This window comes from Mesoplodon mirus (assembly GCF_964341445.2).
Source record: "Mesoplodon mirus genome assembly, chromosome: 11".
NCBI classification, from domain to species: domain Eukaryota; kingdom Metazoa; phylum Chordata; class Mammalia; order Artiodactyla; family Ziphiidae; genus Mesoplodon; species Mesoplodon mirus.
In genome coordinates this window covers 88,598,659-88,614,363 of record NC_138987.1, presented here as the reverse complement: position 1 = coordinate 88,614,363, position 15,705 = coordinate 88,598,659, and the positions used below count along the sequence as shown (strand labels likewise).

Sequence of the window (15,705 nt, the reverse complement as noted above, 5' to 3'; positions counted from 1 at the left end):
GAGAAGCACTGGTGTTCAGGCTGGACCACTACGAAGCCAAGGCCACGCGGCACATCCTCCTCATCAGACACTCCCAGTACCACGCAGACGCCTCCCTGGAAAGAACCGCGCTCTGACCCCCCCGAGTCGTGAACCGGAAGTACTAACTAGCCTGGGACTCACAAGCTTGGAGTTGAAGTTTAATAAAATCGTCCGTCCGTCTGTGACCAGCGCTATAGAAACCTCCAACATCATCAGCTAACACCTGCCAGGCGTCTGGAAATTCAGCACAGCCCTTCTCGGGGGAAGGCGGCCCGTTGAAGCCGACCCGCCCGGGTCTCGCGGGAAACGGAGGCTGTGCGGAATCACGAGACTGAGCTCGGATGCAGGCCTGACTTCTGGAGCTGCATCCGTGGGCGGACGGCGAGCATCTTCAGCCGCTACACCTAGAGCGGGCGCGGCCGTTCCCTCCACAGGCGGGCCCCGCGCATCCCTCCGCCTCGGCCGCATCACCCACCCGGTGGTCCCGCCCGAAGGCCGAGGAGCTGTCCGGACGCTCGGGGACACGGGCTTCAGGCCTCCGGACTGAAGGCGTGCCCTCTGAGGGCCGCCTCGAGGGGCCGCTCTCCTCCTCAGCCCTGCGCCCAGCTACCTGCGTGGGAGCCGCCGATGACACGGTTTCTCCCCTCTGACTTCCCCGCATGGGCTGTACTGCCGTTTCGTTTCATTTCTCCAGGACAAGGCGTCGGAAAAGTAGAAATATCTAAAATTCGGCATATCGGTACATATTTCTGGCCCAGGATGGAAAAGGGAACGTTCAGGTCGTATCTTTGGCAGGGTTTTCTGCGTCACTCTCATCTAACAAGACGCACCTGTGGGGTTTAAGGAGGCCTTTTTGGGGGGATTGGATGAGGCCTGAGGAGCCTTGCGACCCCCGACCCTCGAGACTTCGTCAGCAAAGTCAGGCACGGGTGACTCAGGAGCAAGAGGGCGCCAGAGCTTCCATTCATGACACTTCGCTTTATACATTCACCTGAGACCCTTTGTCACTTAAATATGTGTCAAAGATTTTCCTCTTCTAAGTTAAAAAAATAATTTTAAAATATAATTTTTATATTTGAGATTATTCATTTAACTTGTAAAACATTATAGTTGAATATTAAAAATAATTACAAGTCGTGAGGGTTATTATGATTATCGTCCTTCACTCATTCACTACTGCATACAAAATACCAGCAGTGAGTGTTATTCACTGGCCCCATTAAGAGCCTGACAGTGAATCCTACCCCAGGATGACGTTCATCATCCTCATAACCTTCTCCATTGTCATGGCGCCATCTTTCCTGATTTGGATCAGAGTCCACCAGTTCTGCCTGGTCCATTTCATCAGCCTCTTCTGCTTCCTTCCCCTCAGAGAGGAGTTTTTCCAGCAAAGCGTCTATTGGGAAAGAGAACACCATTCTCAGAAAAATTTACCTTAAATTCGATGATTAAGGGACACTTTTCATGTGCTCTACAGTAAATCGGCATGCCTTCATTTAGCAGACGCTTGGAAACTCCTGGCCTCTGTACTTAAACAACTTTCTTCATTTTTTTTTTCCTTCATGACAAGTCACTTCTGGGAATAATCAATAGACTCCCTTTAAATAACTAATGGTAAAACTCAAGTAAGGCTTTGATTTTGAAGAAATGTAGTAAATATCATAAATCTTTCACTTTAAACTTATTTCAGATCCCAGCCATGTACTAATACCATTCTCTTTTTATAGCAGCACAATGTATATGATTAGTGTTCAGTTAATGGCAAACATCATAGCATAATCAAACTTATTATGATTAATTTTTTAGATGGAGTTTGTTTAAAGTACTTATAAGCCATGTAGATAACATGTTCCTTGTCTGAAAATTAATTCTAAACTATAATAATCTAAAGCAAAAATATTGCAAATTACAGTTGATCAGAATGCCAAATTAATAACCCAAAACTCTGATTTGTGATTAACAGTTGTGCTTCCCAAATTTCTGCAACTAAAGATATGAAAGCTTATTAACTATCTATACTACTAGCAGCTAACCCAGGCTGCATACAGAGGCACAGATGGCTAATTGGCTTCAGTTAGTAGAGGGTCATTTAAAATAAATTTTCTTTAAATTTTGTTATAAAAATTTTCAAAGCTGTAACAGATGGTTTTATGATAAATATTGCCCTTCACAGATGACCTGATTTCTATCCCTTTCCCCACCTAGGTTTGATAGAAAGAGTGACAACTGAACTATCTACCTCCATCTACCGCCTAACTGATATGTATTGCAGCAGCTTTTATGCAGATTTCCAGCCTCTAAATGCACCTGTGCATAGTGTTTCCTGTGTAAATCTGGGGCTCCATTCCCACCTTAGCTTCACAGTGTATGCAGCTCACAATATTCCAGAGACCTGGGTGCACAGGTAAGTAATGATGAGTTTTTTGAAAAAGGGTTAATTAATTTTGTGTAGCTTCTAATTGAGTATAATTTGCCTTGTTCTTATTTGCAGGAGCAAATATTTTATTTTGAAATTTAATCAGCATGGATTTATCCATATTCTTAAAATCATTTACAACTTTATCTCCAGTGCACATTCCTTTTCCCTCAAGTCTTCTCCCATTCTCCATGTTAAAAATAACTGCATGTTGTCCATGTATCATTATGGAAACAGAAAATGCTCATCCTACTTAGTGATTGCCTTAAATTTTTCATTTTTTATGTTTGAGTTTAAATGAATAATGCCAATTAACACAGAGCAAGATAGCACACACAAATACAGGGTGATGGAGAGTATTTAAAAATAGAAAAAAAGTCACTTTGATCCCTATCAAGTTGTGAGCAGTAAATATTTTGTGAGATTAGTACATTGATAAAGTGGGAATTAGCCAAGAGTTATTTGAGTTACAATAGAAATTAACCACATTTATGCATGGAACATTGCCAGATTTTAGGTTGACTGTTATATAGTATTTTCTTGAACAACATAATTAGAGTAATATTATAATAATTATTTTAAATTCCTTATGGATTAAATCTATAAGAAAATACTGATTAAATCAATTAAAGTTAATAAGAGAATAGTAATTTTCTAATGGATTTATTGTACCCACTGCATTTAGCATCTCAAAGAAAGGCTAAAAGAAACAATTTTAGAAAAAGGAGAAATAATTTTTATCTTGGACTGTATTTTTGCAAATAACAACTGTATGAATATTTATAGAGTTAATTATAAAGGAAATTTTACCTTCATATGCAAAAAAGAAAAACTCTATCATCTATCTGTCTCACATATGCATTTCTTTAAAACCCATGGGAAAATTGTCTTATGCTTTTTCTTAATTTTATGAAGAATTTTAAGAGGCTGATGTATAATCTAACAAATTGCCACTCTAATGAATGTTCTCATATTTTTTAAATAATTACTATATCCTTATTAATTTTAATTCACATGGAAAAACTATGTAGCCAGATAAATACAGATAAAGCAATATGCATAGAGCCTGTATTCAGTATTTATACATGGTGGGAAATTTAGTTCTGTTTATTTTTTCTATTGTTTTTCTATTTTCTGTTTTATTTATTTCACATAATCTTTATTATTTTCTTTCTTCTTTTAGCTTTGGGCTGAGTTTGTTCTTCTTTTTCTACTTCTTTGAGTATAAATTTAGGTTATTGTGATCTCTTTTTTAAAATTTTTTATTTTTTTAATTTTATTCTGTTTTTAAAAAATTTTATTAAAGTATAGTTGATTTACAATGGTTTGTTAGTTTCTGCTGTACAGCAAAGTGAATGAATTATACATATACGTATATCCACTGTTTTTTAGATTATTTTCCCATATAGGTCATTACAGAGTATTGACAAGAGTTCCCTGTGCTATACAGTAGGTCCTTATTAGTTATCTATTTTATATATAGTAGTGTGTATATGCCAATCTCAATCTCCCAACTTATCCCTCCCCTTCCGAAGCTTTCCCCCGGTAACCATAAGTTTGTTTTCTACATCTGTGACTCTATTTCTGTTTTGTAAATAAGTTCATTTGTACCATTTTTTTAGATTCCACATATAAGCGATATCATATGATATTTGTCTTTCTCTGTCTGACTTACTTCACTCAGTATGACAATCTCTAAATCCATCCATGTTGGTGCAAATGGCATTATTTCATTCTTTTTTTATGGCTGAGTAATATTCATTGTATATATGTACCACATCTTCTTTATCCATTCATCTGTCAATGGACATTTAGGTTGCTTCCATGTCCTGCCTATTGTAAACAGTGCTACAATGAACATTGGGGTGCCTGTATCTTTTCAAATTATGGTTTTGTCTGTATATATGCCCAGGAGTGGAATTGCAGGATAATATGGTAGCTCTATTTTTAATTTTTTAAGGAACTACCATACTGTTCTCCGGAGTGGCTGTGCCAATTTACATTCCCAACAATATTCCCTTTTCTCCACACCCTCTCCAGCACTTATTGTTTGTAGATTTTTTGGTGACGGCCATTCTGATTGGTGTGAGGTGATACCTCATTGTAGTTTTGATTTGATCTTTCTTCTTTTAATGTAGGCATTTATTGCTTTAAACTTCTTTTTTTAGTACTGCTTTTGCTGTATCTCCTAAGTTTTGGTATGGTGTGTGTTCATTTTCATATCTCAAGATATTTTCTAATTTCCTTTTTGATTTCTGTTTGACCCATTAGTTGTTCAAAAGTATTCATTTACTTATTCATCTCACTTATGTGGAATCTAAAAAACAAAACAAAACAAAATGAAAACAGACTCTCAGAGAACAAGTGGTTGCCAGAAGGGAAGGGTGGGGATGGGGGTGAAATAGGTGAGGGGGTTAAGTGGCATAAGCCTCCAATTATATAATAAATAAGTCACTGGGATGTAATATACAGCATAAGGAATATGATCAATAACATTGTAATAACTTTTTTACCCATACAGATGGTTACTCAACTTATTATGGTCATCATTTCATAATGTATGCAAATATCAGATCATTATATATTACACCTGTAACTTAACATAATATTGTACAACTGTATTTCAATAAAATAAAAAAGAGAAACTAAAAAGTGTTAATTCCCATTAATTGGAGAATTTTCCAATTGTCTTTCTGCTACTGATTTCTACTTTTATTTTATTTTATTGTGTTCAGAAAATATACTTGGCATGATTTCAATTTTCTCACATTTGTTAAGACTTGTTTTGTGACCTATTTTGTAATCCATGTTCACTTGAGAAGAATGTGTATTGCCCTAAGCTTGGGTGGAATGTTCTATAAATATTTGTTAGGTTCATTTGGGCTATAGTATTATTCAAACCCTCTGTTTCTTTATTGGGCTTCTGTCTGTTTGTTCTATTCATTATAACCAATATTGAGATCTTCTGTTATTATTGTGTTGTTGTCTATTTCTCCTTTTCATTCTGTCAATGTTTGCTTAATATATTTGCTTCAATTTGGAGTGCATGTATATTTACAACTGTTGTATCCTCTTGATGAGTTGACCCCTTTATCATTATATAATGTCCTTGTCAGTTGTGACAGTTTTAAAGTCTATTTTGTCTTATATAAGTATGGCCACTGCTGCTCTCTTTTGATTACCATTTACATAGAATATCTTTTTCTGTCCTTTCACTTTCAGGTGTGTCCTTAAATCTAAAGTACATCTCTTGTAGACAGCATATGGTTGGATCTTGTTTTCTAATTCATTCAGTTATGCTATGTCTTCTGATTGTAGAATTTAGTGTATATTTAATGTAATTAATGATAGGGAAGGACTTTCTATTGCCATTTTTTCATTGTTTTCTATCTTGTAGCATTTTTGTCCCTCTTTTCCTCTCTTGCCATTTCCCTTTGTGTTCTTTTGAGTTTTTGTAATGGCATACTTCAATTCCTTTCTTATTTCTTTTGTTTATCTTCTATAGGTAGTTGTTTTCTTTGTGGTGACCATGGGCCTCACATAAAACATCTTATATTTAAAACACTGTTTTAAGCTGATAACAACTTCAATCAAATATAAAAACTCTACTCTTTTCTTCTCCCCTCACCACACTTTATGTTACTGATAACACAAATGGCATCTTCTTATATTTTATATATTTTTATAATTAAAGTTTTTCCATACTTTGTCCATTATATTCTATCCAGAGCTAAAAGTTGTTCATGTACCACCATTACAGGCTTACAGTATTCTGTATTTGTCTGTATATTTTCCTTTACCAGTAAGCTTTTATACTTTCATATGCTTTCGTGTTGCTGTCTAGCATCCTTTCATTTCAACTTGAAGGACTCCCTTTAGCATTTCATGTAAGTCAGGTCTAGTGCTGATGAACTCCCTCAGCTTTTTACCTGAGGAAATATTTATTTCTCCTTCATTTCTGAAGGACAGCTTTGCCAGATATAATTATATGTTTTTCTTTCAGAACTTTGAATATATCATTTCCACTCCATCTGGCCTTTAAGGTTTCTGCTGAGAAATCTGCTGAAAAACTGATGAGATCTCTTAGGTGACAGATCGCTTTTCTCTTGCTGCTTTCAAAATTCTCTCTCTGTCTTTGACTTTTGATGTTTGATTTTAATGCGTTTTAGTGTGGTCTTCTTTGGGATCATCCTAGTTTGGTCTGTTGGGCTTCTTGAAACTGAGTGTCCATTTCCTTCCCCACAATTAATAAGTTTTCAGCCATTATTTCTTCATATTAGCTTTCTGCCTCTTTCAGTCGTTTCCTCCTGGGACTCATATAACGTGTATATTTGTCCTGTGTCTCCCATAAGTCCCTTAGACTTTCTTCACTCTTCTTCATTTTTTTTCTTTTTGTTTCCCTAACTGAATAATTTCAAATACCTATCTTTGAGCTCACTGATTTTTTTCTTCTGCTTGATCAAGTCTGCCCTTGAACCTCTCTACTGATTTTTTTTCAATTCAGTTATTGTATTCTTCAGCTCCAAAATTTCTGTGTGGTTCTTTTTAATATGTTTATCTCTTTCTTGATGTTCTCATTTTGTTATATATAAAATTCTTTGTCAGGTAGTTCACATACTTCCATTTCTTTAAGATTAGTTTCTGGAGATTTATTTTGTTCCTTTGCTTGGGCCATGTTTTCCTCTTTCTTCGTATACCTTGTTTTACTTTGTATTGGGATTTGAGCGTTTGAAAAAAACAGCTACCTCTCCCAGTCTTTATGGAGTGGTTTCATACAGGGGAAGAATGTTACCAATCAGTCCAGCTAGAGATTTGGGGGTCCTTTCAAATCTTTTCTGTAGATGCATATTCCCTGGGCTTCTGTGTGTAAATTCCCCATCAGAGAGGTTTTTCTTCTTTCTTCAAGATGTTAAATTTCTTGTTTCGTCTACGGTTGACTTGTGGTACTGCTGGTTCTTTGGTGCTCCATAAGCTGCCCAGCTCTTTTTTGTTCTCAGTTGCTCCCTGGCCTCCAGATTATGCCAGGTCCCATCAGTGCTCTGTTGCATAAGACATAAACCAGTTCCTCATACAGCCCCCTGAAAAAGCCAAAATGTTGGATGCACACTACACTTTCCCTGCTCCCCTCTCTTCCTGCCAATGCAGAGACCATCAAGCTGCATCAGCCTCTGTCTGTTGCCCCACATATCCTCTGGAGTGGCAGCAAGCCTCCTAGCTCTTCTTTGTTCTCCTAAGTCCATGGTCCCCAGACATCTAGAGTATATCATACCCTGTCAGCATTCTGAGACAGAAACCAGTCCCTCAGGCAGCACCCCCCAAAAAATCTGCAACATTGGAATCATAATCCAAATCTTTCCCAAGGGAGAAGCTGGAAGTTGGGGTTTTTCTCCTATTCATTTTGCACCGAGCTGGGGGGAAGTGGTGAGTGAGTTTGTGCTAGTTCAAACCATTGCCTTTGTTCTCAGAGTCCTCCAAACTGGCACCCATTCCTATTCTGCACTTAAATTCAGCAAGAGAGAAACCAGTCCCTTGGATAAACCCCTAAAAAGTCTGAATGTTAGGCATATGTTCTAGTCTTCTCTTAAACAGACAAGGGAGAAGCTGGGAGTTGGGAGTTTCCTCCTGATCCCACAACACTCTGCTGTGAGGAGGAGCTCTGGAAAATGAGTGCCATGAATTTTCGTACTGATTTTTACGTGGCTGGTTTTGCACTCGCCTGTGGTGCAAGAGCCTTTTAACATGTTTCTGGATTTCTCGCAAAGGAAATTGAATTGGTGTCTCCAGGGGGGAAGGAGGGTCTAGGGCTTCTTATTCTGCAATCTTGCTGAAGTCACCAAACATAAATTCTTAGTAATTTTTAAAGTACCCTCTATACAAGCAAATAGCACTTTATCATTTCGTTTGACTTTTAACTATAAAAATAATTGACCCATATAGAAAACTGGTTCCTTTATAGCGTTCAGCTTATTGAATCAATGTTGTTTCTTTTTAGGTATAAAGCATTTTCTTTTTCCTGTTGGCTTACATATGCTGGAAAGAAACTGTGCCAAGTGAGAAACTGCAGAAATATTCCAGTCAAAAAATTGTTTTTTTTCTTGGTCAACTGGAATGAAACGTAAGTTTAATCTTTATTCTGGCAGGATCATTTGTCTAATAAAGATCAGGGTTTTTTTCCCCCTTTTCTTAAGTGAAGGGTATGATTTTTTTTAAATGTTGCCAGTTGATTTGATTCAGTGATGTGATAAGTATGCTAGGCATAATAGATAACTGATTTCAATTCAGCAGATTAAAGGTCCATTTAAAAATCTAGATAAGTGTCCAATCTACGTGTGTTGAACTGCTCAAAGAGGGAAATTAGGAAAGGGAGAATTATTAATCATTCACAGAATGTGGATAAAAGGAATACCCTCTACTTGGGGTTAGAGGAAGGTAGATTCCAGATATAACAAAGAAGAAAGAAATCACCTAATAACATATGTAATCTCCATTTTTCCCCAAAAGCCAGTTATAAATTTGTTTAAAAAATCAAATTTTTGAACAGTAATTATCTATACGTTGTGTAAACTGTCACCTAATTTGGGGTAAGCAACTCCTACTTCGTCATTTTATAGAGATTTATTAAATCAAGAAGGAAGAGTACCTTCCTGACACTATCCATGCCTTCCTCCTCTTCTCTGCCTCCCACCTCAAGCCTTTGCTTTACTCAGAATCTCAGGGGGCTCCTAGGCTCCATCTATGGCTTTTATATGGTTACCATTGCTTTTCCATGCTATTCCCATGACACTGCTCTGCTGTCCTTTCTCTGGGGTCTCCACTGATCTGCTGAGAGCCAATTTTCTTCCCACCACAAGTAGAAGAAAACTCCCCAGCCTACTATCCATCAGCCCTTTCAGAAGGTCAGGCTTTCTTAGGAGATAATTTGACTCCCAATATTGTACTGTCCTATTGATATATATGAGCCAAAATTTCTGGGACTCTGAAGATGGTGTTAGAATAATACCATCTATGCCATTCTCAGTGTTACCACAATCAATGGAGTCTGAGTCCTGAGGCATAACATGTGTTCCTCAATTCTTACATACTCCAAAGCAAATCCTCCTTCTTCTAGGACTGTGACAACCTTTATCTCTTCTTGAAAACCTGACCTTCAATTACAAAATCCCCTTCCCTTGCACAGAATCATTTCTGCTTGTAAAATTCTTTAGTGGCTCCCCAATTCCTGTAAGGTAAAATACAAGTAATTTAGCATAGCACACAAGGCCCTCTGTGGTTTGGTCCCTGCCTATCTCTGCACTTTCATCTCTGGAGTTAACCCCACTGTCTGCCCATGCACCCAGCCACTCTCTGCATCTGATCTACTTACCCTATGAACTGAGAAATCACGCCTCTGCTGCGGGTCATCCATCTGTCAGGAGAACAGTGTCTTCACTGCCTACTTTGGGAACTCCTAATTATCTTCCAGAACACTCCTCCATCTTCTCTATAAACCCTTTCCTGTATCATTCTTTAAAAATTAGCCACCTTTTTTCATTTGGTCTGAACCTCAAAGTACTGTCTTATGGTCTCTTACTGAATGTGTTTGTTTACATTTCTGTTTGCTTCTGCTAAAAGATACAAATTTTTTTTTTCAAATTTTAAAATTTTATCCCTAGAAGCTAAAGCAGCACCAGACAGAGTAAGAGTCCAGGAAGTGTAGCTTGGCAAGTGAATGAACTTTGTATAATAAGTGATTCCTCAAAAATGCATTAACCAGCTCAATTACTAGAATTATTCTTCTGACTTAATTAAAACTTATTCCTGGTTGTTTCAAAAAGTCAGATTCATTTTCAACTGACAGATATGTGCTATTATTTAAACAATTCAAGGGAAAAATCTACTAATTCTAAAGTCAAAGAAAAAAATCTCAAAATAAATTGAAAATCATTAGTGGTGTTGGAATAACTTCATTGGTATACTTTTCTTCTCTTCCTTCAAGAGTGCATGAGTGTTCCTCTCCCATCCTCCCTATCCCACCCCTCTAGGTGGTCACAAAGCACCGAGCTGATCTCCAAGAGGGAGGAGATATGGGGACATATGTATATGTATAGCTGATTCACTTTGTTATAAAGCAGAAATTAACACACCATTGTAAAGCAATTATACTCCAATAAAGATGTTAAAAATATAAAAATAAAAAATAAAATATAAGTAAAAAATTTAAAAAATAAATTTAAAAAAGCGAGTGCATGATTGTTATCTTTCCTGTGAGAGTTTCTTTGATTCCCTCAAGAGTTAGTTACTTTAACCCAGAGTTCTTTTCATTTTATTTCCATTAAAAATATTTATTTACCATTTTTCTAGGTGCTTGGCCTGTAGCATTCTTTATATATTTTATTAACATGTACCCATTACTCTACAGATGATCATACATTTTATTACTAGACTGTAAACTTAAGGACAGAAACTTCATTTAACAATAATATGTTACAAAGATTTTGACCACTATTGTATTCCAGTCAATTCCCCCAAATATATTATCTCATCTAAACTTAATAACAAAAATCCAGAACAGTTACTGTCGTCTCCATTTTACAGATCAGAATATTAATGTTTATGAAGCTTAATTAACTTGCCCCAGGTCCCACAACCAGTAAGTGGCAGAACTAGTGCTCAGACCCACTCTGACTCCAAAGCTGAGGTTTTTCCTGTGATTTTCATACTGTTTCTTACAACATATAAAATCTTGGGCGGAGTATTTATATTCTACAAATAGTTCTCACATCTTAAATTAAAAAAAAAAAAACTCTACTTCAGTTTTTCAACAGCAGCCATGACATTTTTTCCCTCTACTTTGAAACAAAACCCTTCTGAAGAGTCGTCTGTATTCACATTCTTCCTTTTTTTTCCTCTGCTCTCATGCATTCTCCAATCAGGCTTTCATCATCTCTGCTCCACTGAAATTGACCATTAGAGTCACTCATGACTTGCAAAGCTAAATCTGAAGTTTGTTTCTCAGTCTTCATCTTACATGATCTGGTAGGAGCTGGCTCCCACATTCTTTAAGCTTTTCTCCTTCCTCACTGGGCATTCCTTCTCCATATTCTTTTCTTCTCCCAGACTGATCATAGTCTTAACCCTAAAGCCTCTTCTGTTGTATCTATCTTTGCTCCTTAGTTTTCTCTTATAGTCACATAGCTTTAAATGCCATCTATATGCCAACAACTCCCAAATTTATATTGCCAACACAGGCATCGGTCACAAACTTCACACGTACTCACTCAACATGTCTAAAACTAAACTCTTGATCTTACACTCCAAATTTGTTCCACCCACGGATGCCACTCTGGATGATCATTTCCAGTATCGGTTGTTCAGGTCAAATCCTTAGCCTGAATTTCCTTCTCTCAGAACCTGATGTCCAGGAATCCTACTGTCTCTCTCCTCAAAATATTTCCAGAACATTACTTCTCATCACTTTCATTGGTCTAGGCCACCATCATACCTACCCTGTATTCCTACAGTAGCCTTGTAATAGTCACCCTACTTCTCTTGCACCTTTAGAATCCTTCTCACACAGCAGTTAAAGTAACCTCATTAAAATGTAAGTCAGGCCACATCATTCTTCTGTTTTATAATCCTACAATGGCTCCCTTTTTCACTCAGATAAAAGTCAAAGTCCTTACAATGGTCTGTTATTTTATATTAGTGTTAATAAGGGGGTTCTATACAATGTGACTTTTTAAATCTTCCATTTTCACTATCAAAAACTTATTCTGATTTTAGAAAAGCTGTCTCATATAGAAGAAAAGAATGTTTAAGAAAAATTTTAGTGTTTACTTATTTTTAAACAGCAGAGTAAGGCAAACATATGGTTAAAATTTGAGGTCTGTGCCAACAGCTTGGATATAAAGAAGCAATCTGACTTCACTTATTGAATTGTCTCTTAAAGTATTTTTCTTCCTTTTTTTGTGTAAAAGTTCATTCCTTTGATGTTTCAACAGCCATGTAGAAGTTAATAAAAAAAAGATTTCTCAGTGACTCTGAGATTATTCTGGTTTCAAAAATCCATATCTATTCAAGAAATGAATAAATAACTATTTGTAAAGCATATATTCTTACCCTAGAAGAATTTATCTTTATTAATAAAAATGACAGAATGGAGATTGGAAGTAACTATCCACTGTAACTTATCGAATTTTTTGTCATTCTTGATATGAAAAGCTCACTAATAAGTGAAGTTATACATGAAGAAGCCAGACCAATGGGAAAAAGAACTTTCCAGATTATGTGAGAAATAAAGTGAAATTATAGCTTCCATCCTACCACAGCAATATGAAAACTGAATAGAAAATTAATTACAGGTAAAAGAGAGAATATTCAAGAAATTAATGTGCATTCCACAGAATCATCAACATTTTATGTTGAGTTTCAGAGCTTCTTTTAAGCTGAGAAATATGTTCACATTACATTGAATGAATATTATGACCATGAAGGAATATAAAAGAAAAGAGACTTTTAGTTTTAGATAACTAAATGTGTAATAATTTAATTTTCAATAGTCTAAATTTCACAAATCTTGAAAAATAATTTTTTTACTCTAGTCTTTATTTCCCTTCCTTTTAACTAGAATTATACTTTATCTGTCTACAATGGCTAATATAAGTTATTACATTGTTGATAGAATACTGAATATAAGGCTGAACTTACAGCCTGCCATTTGCCACATACTGTGCTATGTAATATTCATTTGCCACATACTGTGCTATGTAATATTCGTTCCATTTATGGATAAGAAAAACAAGGCTTAGAAAGGTTAAATTGATCGCTCAAAGAAGAACATCTGTTCAGTCATGGGGCCAATATTTGAATGCACATATGTGCAAATCCAAACCTCTGATTCATCTTCTCCACTCATAGCTTACATATTGACATCTCTGAGTTATTATTAACTCAATGACATCATGCCCTAAACTGCACATATATCCCCTACCCCATGCTCCTCCTCTGTGGTTTCTATCTGTTAAAGGTAATCCACTACAACATAATCTGGAAGCCTGGAATTCATCTTTAATTCTTCATTGTCCTATTCCACTAATATGCTGTTAGTCAAATATTAGTTATCCATTCAAACTCTAAAATAGCCCTTCTGTCTTTCCTTTTGTTAGATGTCTTACTACCACCTGGGTCTGAACCTCTCCATCTCAGAGAACAGCATGTTGAGGGGAGAGATGTGTACTTCCTCAAAATCAGTTATGATCACTGGGCTGAATTAACTCCTCCTCATTCCTAAGGCTGAATGCTGCCTAGCTACACACAAAAGGAGGTCACCAAAGTCTTATTTTACACCCTGAGTAAGGGCTGCTCCCCATATCCAGATTAGACAGCCAACTTCTTGTGTGAGAAGACACTCGATACTACCTGAGGCCTCACCTGGGCCAACCTCAGTAAGCACTTTCCAGTTGGATAATAGACTTCGGTCACAATGAGTCCTCTAATAATCACCCACTGCTAAAACAAGTTGACTTCAAAGTTCAACTGGGAATTACAAGGCCAGTGGATTCTGTTTATACTCCTCACACCTAATGGCATCAGATATCATCCAATACAAACTGCCCATTTGCTCTTCCAGTCACTTTTACTTCTTCCCATTCCTTGGTGAATCAGTTTCCATTAATCTTCCCCTACATGCTAACGTCTGTTCCAATTTTCCCATTTCTTCATAGCATTCTCATCTTCTAGTAAACATATTCCCCCCATCTCAACTTTTTGAAAAATGTCTTCTTGTCTCATAAATAGATCTCTCCTAAGCCCCATACTTCTCTTGAGGCTCTTGTATCCTTCCTGTCCATGATTAGGGACCTCAGATCACACTCTCAACTTTCTGTCAAAAGCCCTTTCTTCTTAGATACTTCTACCACCCAGGTGTACCCCTCCCAATCTTACAGTATCATTTATAACCTTCTAGGCAGTCTCAGATATATTGGTGGATTCAATGCCCAAATTCAAGTTTTTTTCCACTATTAACAATCTTGTGTTTATCCTTAGCCACTTTTTTTGTCCATATCTACAACCCATCCAGGGTCTGAGTTTGATTCACCTTGACATATCCAGGAATTGTATTGTCTATTACATCTCAGCAATCAGCCCCCAAATTCCTAGAATCTCATTATCACCCAGAATAGTCCACATTTAAAATTATAGACAACTCTCTATGCTTTTAGCTCTCTCATTTAAACATTTCCTTTTGCCATTAGGAAAAATCTCAGATCCCTTTGCCTAGCATACAGAGTTCTTAAACATTCTGGCAACCACCTGTCTAATTGCATCCTCCATAACTTTCCAGATCAACTTGACTACATTCTGTGTTCTAGCCACAATGAGCCACTCACCACTCCTCAGCTACATGCATATATGCCCTTGTCTATGCACTTTTCTCTTCTTCGAATATTCTTTTCCAAATCTCCATCTGATTGTAACCAACTTACTCTTTAAGACCCATTATGAGTTATTTCCTGCCCTCCCCCCATTCCCTAAGACAATGTTAATCATTCTTTTATTATGCTCACGTTATTGTAACTTTAAAAAATAAGCTTAAATATCAAAATTATAGCAATCCCCATAGAGTAATCAATCTCATTACTCTATGTGCTTCTGCTATATTTCTACTTTTACAAGATACAACACAAAATTTAAGAGGATGCCTCGATTCAAATAGTTAAAATATTTTTGTCACATAACATTATATTACAAGGAAATATTTATGAAAACATGGCTGAAAATGGGTAGATAACCTACTTCTTTCTTTTATTTTAAGAATCACTTTTCCTCTTGAAATAAAGTCACTTCCAAGGGAATCCATGCTCACTATAAAACTGTTTGGAATTACCTGTGCAACGAACAATGCAGATTTATTGGCCTGGACTTGTCTTCCACTGTTTCCAAAACAGTAAGTATATCATTTGTGATTAATAAAATTTCCATCTCAATAAAAACCTCCTTGGAACTGGACAGTGAGCCGTATATGGCATAATGAGAAAATCAAGGAGACATTTTATTCTAAAGTTGAGGTAGCTCAATATAAATCATGACTATTGAAATTGGGACTGTAAAGCAAAATGTAGAAGTAGCTTTAGAAACAGGCCTCATGCTCAGCTTGTCAGCTGGGTCATGAAAAGGTATTGGCATGACCAATCTCAATTTCTTTTCCTTATGTGACCAGCCAGTTTCTCTGGAATTACTAATTCAAAATGATTTAGATCAGTACTGTCAGTTAGAAACAATATAAGTCA

At 36.6% G+C, this 15,705-nt stretch overlaps 1 protein-coding gene across 6 annotated transcripts in view; it reads left to right on the top strand.

Moving 5' to 3' along the window:
• Positions 1 to 15,705, top strand: part of PIK3C2G (phosphatidylinositol-4-phosphate 3-kinase catalytic subunit type 2 gamma) — a gene marked incomplete at its 5' end in the record, with an annotated part of 317,069 nt that overhangs the window by 63,149 nt on the left and 238,215 nt on the right. For 5 of the 6 annotated variants that reach the window (XM_082636497.1, XM_082636496.1, XM_082636494.1 and 2 more), the window contains 3 exons: positions 2,227 to 2,425; positions 8,430 to 8,552; positions 15,231 to 15,362. In XM_082636497.1, the coding sequence (XP_082492623.1) occupies positions 2,227 to 2,425; positions 8,430 to 8,552; positions 15,231 to 15,362 (454 nt within the window). The remainder of the gene's footprint in view (positions 1 to 2,226; positions 2,426 to 8,429; positions 8,553 to 15,230; positions 15,363 to 15,705) is intronic. The other variant, XM_082636498.1, reaches the window with a different exon arrangement.